The sequence below is a fragment of the Calonectris borealis genome, chromosome 7 (assembly GCF_964195595.1).
Source record: "Calonectris borealis chromosome 7, bCalBor7.hap1.2, whole genome shotgun sequence".
NCBI classification, from domain to species: domain Eukaryota; kingdom Metazoa; phylum Chordata; class Aves; order Procellariiformes; family Procellariidae; genus Calonectris; species Calonectris borealis.
The window spans coordinates 24,088,638-24,101,250 of NC_134318.1; the positions used below are offsets into that span (position 1 = coordinate 24,088,638).

A 12,613-nucleotide genomic window follows, 5' to 3' on the forward strand; every position below is an offset into this window, starting at 1 on the left:
GAGAGCTCTTCTGGGCCAGGTGTGCTCTTCGTTGGCCTTGGTACAGTGTTCATCATAACAGGGTTTGCTACCAGCCTTCCTTTCTCTTGCTGCTGTTGTGATGCAAGATGGTAGAACAATGCATAATCTGTATCACCAATCCTTTTCCAGACTGTCCATGCTGAAGACTACCCCTATTCCTTCCAAAACCCTAGCTGTTGCTTTTTGGTATGCCGCCTAAACATATAATGTTCTGATTAAACCAAGACTCCTAAGTGTACCATTTCTTATTTTGGAATCCTTACTTATTTTAGTTAATGAATAACAAGAAAATGTACCTTTATTCTAAAAAAAAAAAAAAAAAAAAAAGCATACTTGTGCTTAATTGTTATTCTAATTACAAGTTCTGGTGTAGTGTAAATTTTTTCCCTTGGCATTATTATGAACCTCATTTCCTTACAAAGTCCAGGATAAACAATTCCAATATATTTTGTTTTAATTATCAGGGTTTAATGGGGCATAATGAGACTATGTTGAGTGGCGCAGAAAAAAATAATTTAATGTGTGCAAAACTACTGAGTGCTCCTAGCTTGACTGTGCATATTTCACCTATTGCAGGGCAGCACTATGTTAGCTAATATTCACTGTGCCCATCATTTATTTATTAATTATACTTGCTTTTCAATGGAAAATTTCCCTTTTTTTTTCCCTGGCATTTGAAACAAGAAGAAACCAGTTATGATATCCTGGAAAAAATGGACAATTCTCTGAGTTGGGCAGTGAAGGATGCAGCTGATACACAGCTGATGGTGCTAGAAGCATTTGTCATGTCACAGGCAGAAGACTGGAGCGTGTTGGATGCACAACCTGCCTCAGCCAGTCTGTTCCAAATGCAATCCTTCTCCCAGTGTTATTTGGCAGGGAAAACTTCTGGCTTCAGTTCTTAGGGTCACTACTAAAAGAAACATAGATAACATCAGCTGAAGTCACCATTCTGAAACGACCTTGTCCGGACTCTCACCATACATTTTCTCACTCCCAAGGTGTGGTTCCTACAGACTTTTTACCAGGGTGACCATATACCAAGATCAAAACACCCTTTTTGTTTTCCTTTTCCCCTACACAGAAGTTTTATGTAGGCAGAGGAAGATTTTGGCTATTTGTCTGGGAATTCTGAACACGAGGCAGTGTGGTCAGCATGGCGATAATGCGCTGTTCTGCAGAAAGGACGAACACTTCCGTTCCGCCATGCCGGGCACATACCGCAGGTTTGAAACGTTCAGACACCCTAGACTCCCTCTGCCTGCACCGTGTAGCTCACACACCACCAGTTCAACACGTGGGCTGCTGGATGGAAATACAGGAGCCCTATGACAGCCCGTTTCCCTGGCTGGGGGGAATCAAGCCTTTTGTGCCTAACAGAAATGAGCTTCCTGAACAGCGCCTGTTCCAGCCTGGACTGAGCACCAAGGCCTTTGCCTTAACTGCTGCTCCCAGCAGCAAGACCTGTTCTGGGAGCTGTTCTGACATTGGAGTGTGGCAGCTCCGCTGGTACTTACAACAGCCTCTGCAGCCTTCCAGAGAAACAACCAGGCAGGAGAAAACCCTTCTCTCCACACTGACCCAGGCATGCCATCCTTTCTTTCTAAACCCTTGTCTTGCTCAGGCTCCTCTACTCCACCCATTCCAGGCTGTAGTTCCACTAAGCACACACCTGACCTACACATATGGGGCACAGCCTTCTCATCCACATGTTGTATCTGTGAATAACAGCACTTCTTTTGTCCTGGCTTTCTAACTTAGTGAAATTTTAATGAAGGCGTCCCAAGATACTACAACATACATGAAAATAAGGCCTTACACACCAAGAAAATTGAAACTATCTCAGGTTAAGTTCAGGACCTCCATGAGGTAGGCTCAGTTATGAGCACCGCACGTGACCAACCTGAAGGGCTTTAATCCCTACGCCTAACTCAAGCGAGAGTTACAAGAAGCTTCAATGCAGGTTTCACTTCAGGAATAACTGCTGGATCCTCCCTGAAGGAAAACATATCTATTCTGCTTATCCATTATACTCCTTGACATGGAGTCAGAGGACTTGATACAGTGCTCACTGAAGCCATTGGGAACGTCCTCTCTTCTGGAAAAGTATTGGATTCATGTCTCTAGGAAGGAGGTTCAAATACAAAAAACAAACCAACTTTACATTACATTTACTTGAAAAGTAACATTTTGTATTACAGATTAAGTTAATATACTCCAAGAGTTTGGGTTTTAAATAAAATAAATTTATTACAGACATCAGTATTTACAGAAAGAAAAACATTTACATAAATAATTTTTCTTTTTTTTTTTTTTTTTTTTAAATCTCATTGGAGTAAAAAAATTCTCCATGAACCTCCTACCCTCGGGAGATGTCACATTCTGTGAGAAGTCAGCCTCCTTCAAGGATTAATGGAGACAAAAAACCTAACAGGCTTAAGTTACAACTCAACAAGTTGATTGAGGAACTGCAATGGGCTGGTTACCTGCATTAAGTTGTAGCAAGACTGCTAGACCTCAGGGGGCCCCTTCCAAGTCTATGTCCTATGCTTCAAGGAAGAATGGAAGGGAATCAGTGAGTACCTTCCATCAAACTTGCCTCAGACACAGGACCAGGCCAGCATCCAGACCTCTAAAGCTTAATGGATTCTTTCTTCCTGCTAAACGATGGGGATTCTGACCCAAGCTTAGGATCTCATTGTACGGCCACTGCATAAATACACAAAGGCAATTTCTGCTGCCACACAGCCTAACAGCCACAGCAGACCATGGTGGAAGAGAATGATTTTACGAAGAGGGGGACTGGCTGACCCTTCATCATACAGAGGTGCGGCCCTGGGTTGGAAGCCAAGTTTGCTGATTCCCAGACAAATGCTGACCTATGTCTTCCCTCGGACTGGCTAGCAAGTCCCAGGGGACTTACAAGGAGGTTCTCTGCATTCGGCAGAGCTGCATGAAGAACAGGGGGAAGAAGTGCATTTTCGGGTAATGCATGAGCTGCGGATGGTAGAGGCCTCTGAGATTAGCTCTGGGCAAACACTTATCCTGAAAACTCCATGTCGGAGTATACATCCCCACTGGATCATGCATGCCTGTTAAATCACAGGAAATTCTGAGCCTCAATATATAGAACAAGACCTTAATTTGAACGCTCAACTTAATGTGTTTCAACTCCTTCACATAGCAAGTTCCTGTTTTTAATGGTTTCCTCTGGTGTACAGGCACTCAAAGAGCTCTCCATGCAGATCAGCACACCCTCCAGAAGCCCACAGCTCTTCAAAAGCCAGTCTTCAACACCTTTCCACACCGCTATGGTGAGGGGAAAAGGATTTGAAGCACAGCTGAGTTTCTGGCTCTCCTGCCCTGTAGACTGAAATGCCATCTTCCTTGGTATCTTCAGTGGCAAATGGGGAACTGAATCCAGGTGCACACCAAATGCAGACAAAAAAAGGTCCTGCTAATGACAACCACATCTCGTTGCCACCATGTCTTTATAATTTTTAAGGACCACATTCTCTTTGTCATCAAAGTAGAGAAGATTGAGGGACTTCAATTCATCTGGCACACAGCAGGGCGTGCTGACATCTTGAGACAGTTTAAGTGTATGGACTATGGACTGAACTGTAGCATGGTTTGTTGCATTTAGACTTTCCCCCATGGGGAAGAGACAGGATCCTCTGCAATAAAATGCATTGTATCCACTTGGGTAAATAATCCATCCTGACCAGCCAATAGCACGGAAGTCAACGTAGAGTTCCCTTTGATGACATGCTGCTACCTGGCTTTTGGCAGAAGGGATTGCAGCAGCTCGAGGTCTCCTGCTCATGCTTGCATTGCTGCTTTCGATGATCTGAGTTTCACGAGGCACGCCTGAAGCATCATTTTTGGCAGGGTTCATCTCTGGTTCTGAAAGGAAGTTGCATGTTAATCCTTCTCAAAAGAAATTAATTTCCCAAGTACAGTATTCTGCATGAAAGTCTATTCCATAAATCTACATCAGTCTTCAGAGTAGATCTTAAAATGACATTTAACTGTGAAAATACCAGAAGGGGTCTGCATTCAATTGCCATTTCAGCCATATTTCAAAAACTGCCAAATCTTGTGTTTCACTTTAGAATCACAGAATCATTAAGGTTGGAAAAGACCTCTAAGATCATGAAGTCCAACCGTCAACCCAACACCACCATGCCCACTACACCATGTCCCTAAGCGCCTCATCTACACGTCTTTTAAATACTCCCAGGGACGGTGACTCAACCACTTCCCTGGGCAGCCTGTTCCAAGGCCTGACCACTCTTTCAGTAAAGAAATTTCTCCTAATGTCCAGTCTAAACCTCCCTTGGCGCAACTTGAGGCCATTTCCTCTCGTCCTATCGCTTGTCACTTGGGAGAAGAGACCAACACCCACCTCGCTACAACCTCCCTTCAGGTAGTTGTAGAGCGCGATGAGGTCTCCCCTCAGCCTCCTCTTCTCCAGGCTAAACAGTCCCAGTTCCCTCAGCCGCTCCTCATCAGACTTGTGCTCCAGGCCCTTCACCAGCTTCGTTGCCCTTCTCTGGACACGCTCCAGCACCTCCATGTCCTTCTTGTAGTGAGGGGCCCAAAACTGAACACAGTGTTCGAGGTGTGGCCTCACCAGTGCCGAGTACAGGGGCACGATAAAAACCTCCCTGCTCCTGCTGGCCACGCTATTTCTGATACAGGCCTGAAAGGCCCCAAGCCAGCAGAAATATAAAGGAAAAGATCAATGATATACTAAATACATTCTGTGAACTCCACAGGCCCTTTTCAGGGCTGAATCTCGTTAGAGTGGTATTAACGGCCTTTCTATGGCCAGTCCTGCAACACACATCACGCTGAGCGGTGCTAACAGAGGGTGGAGATCACAGCCTTTTTCTCCCTCCAATGTTCTCCTCCCAGGAACTCTACGCATACACTTGCAAAACAGGGTGTGTTCCCGTAGAGTAGTATTTTTTAAAATATTTTTCCATTTTTGGATCTGAAAAAATTACCACCAGGTTTACGGAACCCTGCTCGAGAATGAAGCTTACTGACAATAGGTTTGCTTTCTTAAAGTATCTTCTGAGAAGCCTTGTCCATGGAGACCTCAAGATCCATGTACAGAGGCTGAAAACCACCGATATACAGGCTGGTAGAAGAACAATCTGCACAGATTCACTGACCACAAGCAACAGGCAGGTCTAGGGAGTTTCTTTACTGAGAAATGGGTATCAATTTCTCAATGCTGGCACAGTATCCTATACAGAGTTTGATGCTCACTAAATTGGGATCTAGGATTTCACTGTAAAAATTTTCTTTGGAAAACAAAAATAAACAGGCCAGCCTCGTTTTTAATCAATTTCACCACCTAGTTCTTAATATTGATGCAAGTCCTACCTAGCTTCTTTCTAATGTGCAAACGCAATCGTCTACCAGAAAACCCTGCAAAACAGAATCATTTTTGTCCCTCCTCCCTGCTTTTGCTCTTTGCATTTATCAGGCTCTAAAATCCAGCCTTAGTCGGTTTTACTGGAAGACCAGTGGGAGAGGTAAGACACGGTGTTTTGTAATTTAAGGGATGAGGGCGTTGTCTTCGATGAAAGCAGCCTTTAGTCACAATGCTAATTAGTCACTGAAGTTAAATAGGTGCTTAAAAACCAAGCCAAGGACAGAGAGGTTTAAACTACTTATTTAACAACGTCTTTCACTCTTGAAAACTGCACTTAATAACTCTACTTACAGTTGCTTTACCAGCATTTTCACGAAGTTTTCCAGGTCACTGGGTTTTTTTAGCCTAAACCTAATCCACAATTTTCATGCAAACTTCACTACCACAAAAATAATACAAATAGTAATTTAAAAACAAAAATAGAACTCTCACCCCTTTACAAACAAAATAAACCAGATTCCCCCTAGGCTTTATGAATATGTCCTGCAAACATAGTTCTTCTGAGGGGAGAGGCAACTTAAGATGTTGGGTGACCTACTAGCAAGAACTATCAAATCAAACTCTGATCAGCGAGAAAGCTGAACTTCAAACCTGTTCAACACTGCAAGTAAATACTAAGATTAGGTACACACAAGGCAGCAGAAGGTACCAGAAGATGAACAGGGAGTTTGATATTCCAAAACAGCTGCTGCTGGCGTGTGGACTTACTTGTGGAAGAGGGTACAAAGCTGGAAGACCTCCGTTTGTTACTGTTGGTGAAGAGGACAAGGAGAGCATTTCTACTCTCCTGCAAAGCGCCCTGGCTCTTAGCAAACTTAACCAGGTTGTGCTCAATTCTATTGTCGAATACATGTGTTGTAGTTATCAAAAAGCCATGGTTGGAGCTGCTGTTTCCAACCCACTTGGAAACCTGGTAGTGACAGGGGAACGAAAAAATACTGTTTCAATTTTCTTATTACAGCATTACAATTACGCAAGGTTTATATCAGGAAAAGGGAACAGGCAACAAGCTACGAGAGTGTAAGAACATATATTATGACAGAAGTGAGGTAACTGTATAGCGGAGACTCAATGGAGTTTAATATTTAAACCAGTAATTCAACATTTAAAAATACAAAATACCATACGCATTCCCCAAAGCTACATTTACAGGAAGATAATTAATTTCAGAGAATTTACTAGTGAATAGATGAGTCTAGGAGTTAAAATTAGCATTAAAATAAATCCTCTCTGACTTTAGCCAGGAATTTATTTTTCACAGCAATCTTAATAACAGAATAATATGAACTCTCCAGACTTTCCATACCATTAAAACTCATTTAAATCTAACAAACATGGCATTTGAAGAAATTAGCTCGCCATCAAGGAAATTTACTTTATCTAATTGTTATAATTGCAGGCTAATAGATAAGGCCAGGCCATTCTCAAGCAGGGCTATCATGACCTAGGATGCAACTCAAGCATCCAAGCATGCTGTTCAGTCTGACCATAAAGCTTAGGCAATGAAAAACACTGTCCGAGAGTACAGATTTAAACCCAAGAAACTCTATGTTTTAAATCACGTTTGTTTGTTTGCTATGGAAAGGCATTCACATACTGTTATAGTTCAAGGATTCTACAAAACAAATCTTGAAACTAACAAATAAGTTTACAGAGGCAGTTAAATGAAAAACAATCCCACCATGACAAAGTCCAGAAACACAACGTTAAAGCACACTGCACATCTGCTCTGTAATAATGTCACCAGAATAAAAAGGAGAAACAAAAACCTACTCTTAGCACACAATCAATGCCATCTCCTTTGGCAGCCCAAGGACTAACATGTTTTAATCACAATGACATACTTGGCCTGATGTCCCTCCTATCGACTAGGTTTGGGTTACTCAATTCTCACCGTGCCTGTGCTGCCAGCAGCATATAAACACTTCTCCTTTAATTCAGGTAGCACCACGTGTACTTTTAAGTGTAGAGAGAAAGCTTCTCCCTCTGCTGCTGTCCTTCAGTTTGAATTGACCACAAAACCCAGCATAAGTGCAATGCTGGAGTTATGAGCTGACTGTCATCTTAAGAGACTTATAACTAAAATTAAGTCAGAATTCTCTGCTTACTGTCTGCGTGACGTTGAATACTTCCCAGCCTTCTGTGTACAGGGACAATAACCGTGTTGCAATGAGTCGTTTTTTTTGTGGCTTACTTCCACTCTCCAAAAGCTCATACACTTCCACCTTGATGAGAGCAATACAACAAAACAGTAAGAAATGAAACCAATTGTTCTTCCAGCAAAACAAGGAGGATGAAGATTATGCACATTTCTGCCACGTCATAGCTGTAAAACTGTACTATCATTCTAAACTAGGCAAAAAGTAGTTTTTGGACAGTTTAACAGAAAAAGTATCGCTACATCCATCTACTTCCAGGTGTGTTCAGAGGCAGGATACTGGACTGTTTGATACTATAGAAAAATATCCTGACCATCCCTTTTCTTTCTCTTTTGAACATCTGATACCGTGAAAGTCTTCTGTTCCTCCACATCTTCGTCTTCAGGTTTGCAAAAAGTCCATTCCTGCCTTTGGCCAAAGGAAACAGATTCACTCAGCGTCAGAGTCCTCACCTGCCCTATTCTCCTATGAATCCCTGATTGCTGCTATTATTTTTTAAAGCGGCTTAAGCAGATAAATTTTGATTCGAATTTCAAAATATCTCAAAACCCAGAAAAGTATGGTATGGTTTGAGATAGGTCTGACATAGATATCTTTAGGGATAGCTCATTGCTATAGTGCGCAAAGGACAGCATACTGCCAAAGCCAAAACCTTGCGCCTACTTCTTTGCATGCTGGAGGCAAAGAAAAAGTGAGGAGGACAATCAAATAAAAATAAAAATAAAGCAGGTTTATGTGGTAAATGGTTGCGCTCTTCATTTTCAGTATTATTAACAATGAAAGCACAAGTAAGCGTTTACTTGACAGATTATTTCCCCACTTACTTTGCAGAAGTGTTTCACATCAGACCTTCTAGACACATGTGCCCTCTTCAGCTTGAAGACCCTGAACTCGGCTTTCAGCATCTGCTCGCCCCTCTCCATCGCGCTGATGTCGAAGTAGAAGTGGTACTGGTCCACGGGAACTGGAAGAGAGCCTTCTTTAGGAACAACGCAAGACCCCGCAAAGTAAGCCGTACCCCCGCGTCTTCCACAGCAGCTGCCGGGCCTGCTCAAATCTGCCGGGGGGGGGCGAGGCGGGAGGTGAAGGGGCTCCGCCGCGGGCACGGAGGCCGCTCCCCCGCTGCTCTGCTGCGGGGAATTCACCTCTCGGCTCGGCCCCCGCCGCCCCCGGCCCCGGCCGGGCCCCCCGAGGACCCACCTCGGTCCTCGAAGCTGCGCACCACGTCGCCCTCCAGCAGCCCCGGGGCGCGGGTGATGCCGTTGGCGTCGGCCACCTTGTTGAAGAGATCCACCATGAACTGGGGCGGCTTCTTGCGGGGCAGGACGTCGGGCGGCAGCTCCTCGATGTCGAAGACCTCCCGCAGCCGCTGCAACGCCGCCGCCAGCACTTCGTCCCGCGGGCCGGGGACCAGGGGCAGGCCGCTCGCCGCCGGCAGGCTCAGCAGCCAGGCCAGGCCCAGCCACAGCCGGCGGGCCGCCATGGCCGGCGGCGCGGGCTCGGGAGGGCCGCCTCGGCTGCCCCGCGCCGCTTCGCGGCTGTGAGCGCACCGGCTGTGAGCGCTTCCGCGGGCCCCGGCTCGCCGAGGCTGAGGGCGGCGAGGCGGGTGCGCGGAGCGCTGGGCAGGGTGCTCAGCCCTGATGGCCGCTTCCCCCGGGGCTGGGCGGCCGCGCCTCGCCCGGGCCATTAAGGCCCTTTAAAGGCTCAATGGGGCATCGCCGCTCGCCCGTTAACATCAGAAGGCCGCCGGCCGGGGCGCGGGGGAACGGCTGTGGGTCTCAGGGGGAGCCAAGTGTCTGCAAGGAAGACCGCACTTGTGAAAGTCTTAATTCTTTAAATTTACATTTTTTTTTTTTTACGAAGGCTTTGATTTGGGCATTGCTGATCCCAGGCGCTGTTCCCTGCCATTGCCACAGCAGGAAAACGAACACTTGGAAATGAGGGCGAGCCTCTGCATCTTCCAGCTTCGCAGCCCGCAGAGTTCCCCCGGGCGCGGGCCCCGGTACCGGGGGGCTCGGCCGTGCCGCGGGACGGGGCCTGCGCTCACACGAGTCTCTAACTCGGGCCCCGCAGCTGCCCGGGGTGAGGGTTTAGGAACCGAGTCCCGGTTTCTGCTATTGCAGCGCAGCAAGAGCAGCCAAGCTTCGAAGTAATTGGGGATGGGGGGAGGCATACGCATTCTGAAAAACTATATTAAGGCTTAAATAATTCCCAAACTGAACCAGCTTTCAATAATTTGCCCTTTTCCCCCCGCTTTGGTTGATGAAGGGAGTTCCACCTCCCCAACCACCCCCCAAAAAAACCCTCAACAAACCAAACTTAAACCCTAAGCATCCTGCATACTAGTCCTTTTTAAGGCAGTCTGGCAACTTACTGAGGAGCAGTTATACATTCCTGATGGTTCACGCAGCCGTGCCTGTTCTGCTTGTGCCACACAGCCCCGTGTTCCCTTTCCAGGCAGGAAAGCAAAGGGAGTTGGTTGTGGAGCAGGTAGAAACGTCCTCTGGCTCCTCTGCTTAGGCACACTGTGTTAGACAGGAGTACTTGCACTGAGCAAGCCTGTGGAGCCATAAGGGGATGAGGTGGTGACAAAGAGGCTACAGCTCCACACGCTCCCAAATTAGCCATTTGAAGAAAAAAAAGGTTTAATCTGGATTGTTCAAACAGCTCTGATACAGAAAGCACTCACCTTTTGCTGCTCTGAAGTTGAAGTTCTAGGGCACTTGGCCTTGCGGCTCTTCAGCTCCAGACTCCCTCCTGCTGTCACTCATTCCAGCCGTCAGCTATTGTAGCCACATGTTTGAAAAAAAATTGGGTAGTTATTATTGCTATGTTTTTTTCACCAGGAGACAAGCTTGCTGATCTGGTTTGCCACATGAGGTGCAGAGGACTGATGATGGAAAATGAGAAGCAGTGATGGGTTAATCAGACCAGTGTAAAGAGCACTGTTGCTGCACATAAAGCTACAGCCAACTTTGATCGTCAAAACTCTCCAGTTGTCTTCTAAGGGCTGTAGGTATCTCAGCTCATGGCTAACAGCAGTGCTGGATAAAGTAATATCCATTCAACTACCTGCCTAAGAGCATGGAAAGACACTAGTAAGATATGAGAAATCATCACTAGATTGTTTTTCAGTTATCCTAAAAGCTTTGCTTCCACTCCACTGCTTCTTCACATGCTTATCCTCACAAAACCTACCCTGCCCTTGGGCCTCTTCATTTACTCCTAGTATCCTCCCTAGGCATATACCTCCATTTTTACTCTCATGGTGCTGCTTCCAGACATTAATGTCTGGAAACACATAGCTAGGGTTCCCAAACAACCTTAACTCTGCCCTAGAGGCAAAGATTTATGAAAAAATCCTCTCTGTTTAATATAAGCTGGGACCACAAACAACGAAATGCCTCAATCATAGTAGTGCAACTGCAGAAATTCCAGCCTACAGTTAGCCAAACATAACCCACTGAGTGCTGTGTTCTTTTATTTTCATATTTCTGATTAGGCAAACAACATAATGAAAGCCTCGCTCCCTATTCTTCCGTAAGACTGTATGACTCACCACTTATGTAAGCCTTATGCAGGAGTTGGTCATAGCTCCACTGATGATACTACATACTGGTTTGCAATTAGTGCAAGGCTTCAACCTCCCTGTTCTGTACAATAAAAATAGGTTCTCTCAACTTACATGTTGTGAGCAGTGTGGCTTTGGGAGCCCAGGAAAAGCGGGGAATCTGTAGGGAACTATGATTGATAGTTAACAACTTAAAATTTTAGGTGGATTCTCTAAAGAGTTCAGCATTGGCATTGCTTTTCCTTCTCCCTCTCTCAAATGACTGGATAAACAGCTTGGAGGGTCTGAAGAGTTCAAAATCATCTGGCTTTCAGGTATAGCTTATGGGTAAGAACAGTGGGATTTACTACGTGGCCTGCCACATCGTTTGTGATACTATTATAATTAATATGGGACAGCAATGTTGGAAAAGCATGGTTATCGGATGGTATCATTAGTGGGCAGAGCAAAATTTACTTGGGGGCCTCCATTGTGCATTTCAGAACCTTAGCAAGTTTGGACTTAAATGCAAGTCCAACCCTGCCATTCAGAAATGAAGAGCTCAGCGCAGAATATACTCTCCCTTCTCCCATTAATTTTATGTTAGCACAAACAATAAGAAACTAGTGGATAGAGCAGGCTGGAAGTTGCTTCTTTCTCAATACAGCTGCCTGACACTTCTCCGTACACTCTCTGTGCAGGTTCTGTAGTTCCTAGTTTAGTGACTCACAACAGATCTCTTCTTTCTGGAAAAAAAAACCGAGTAGTTTTCTGCTCCCTGACTGCAGTCTTCACTGTGGCTTTTGCAGGCAGGGAGCACGAACACGAGGTATTTCACTCACTTCATAGCAGCTCTCTTAGACCCATTTAAATAAGAAAAGAGGAATGACCCTTGCGCGGAAGGTGTCAGACTTCTCTTTACTTTTACTGATAGTAGAGGCAGCAAAACCAGGGTCGCCCACAGAAGTTAAAAATTACTAAGGAAAGCTTCATCTTCTAAGTCTCAGCTGAAGTGACAGGACTGTACCACATCAGTGATATCATGTGAAGTAGAAGTGTTACGTCACCCCAGAGCCTAGAATAGCAATCCCTTAAGGGCTGGGTAGATGGAGAGAGCCACTGAGTTAGTAAGCGTATATTCAGCATTGAGCTTGAATGTTGAACAGGGGAAATTATAAATGGCCCTAAGTAACAGAGAGTGTTTTTACCATCTATCTAACATATAAATACCTCTCCCAGAGGAGATAAACTCCCAAGTGCAGACTTGCCAGCACATCCTGAGTCGCAGACATGTGCCCTACTCAAGCCCTTCAAAAACTGGACTCTCAGCAATTTTGTATGATAGTTTTGTGTAAACTACAGTTGCTGAATTAATGATCTAGACAATAAGATGCCATATTACCTCTGTTTTTCCAACCAGGACTTCTTTGTGCT

At 45.2% G+C, this 12,613-nt stretch overlaps 1 protein-coding gene across 1 annotated transcript; it reads right to left on the reverse strand.

Annotated features, from left to right (window-relative positions):
- Positions 1-1,168: 1,168 nt before the first annotated feature.
- LOC142084242 (bone morphogenetic protein 2-like) lies at positions 1,169-9,362 on the reverse strand. The gene is made up of 5 exons (XM_075154638.1): positions 8,830-9,362; positions 8,454-8,593; positions 7,579-7,695; positions 6,179-6,380; positions 1,169-3,927 (listed from the first exon to the last, which is right to left on the reverse strand). The coding sequence occupies exons 1-5, from the start codon at positions 9,314-9,316 to the stop codon at positions 3,479-3,481; spliced, it is 1,395 nt and encodes a 464-aa protein (XP_075010739.1). The 5' UTR covers positions 9,317-9,362; the 3' UTR covers positions 1,169-3,478.
- Positions 9,363-12,613: the final 3,251 nt, after the last annotated feature.

Bases quoted from the DNA above. Each gene is read 5' to 3' on its own strand.
- LOC142084242 (XM_075154638.1), bottom strand. From the start codon at position 9,316: ATGGCCCGGGCGAGGCGCGGCCGCCCAGCCCCGGGGGAAGCGGCCATC. The intron at 6,381-7,578 runs GTAAGCAGAGAA...TGTCACTACCAG, and splicing joins TATTCAACGTCACGCAGACA to GTTTCCAAGTGGGTTGGAAA. The intron at 3,928-6,178 runs GTAAGTCCACAC...ACTTCCTTTCAG, and splicing joins CTTTGTACCCTCTTCCACAA to AACCAGAGATGAACCCTGCC.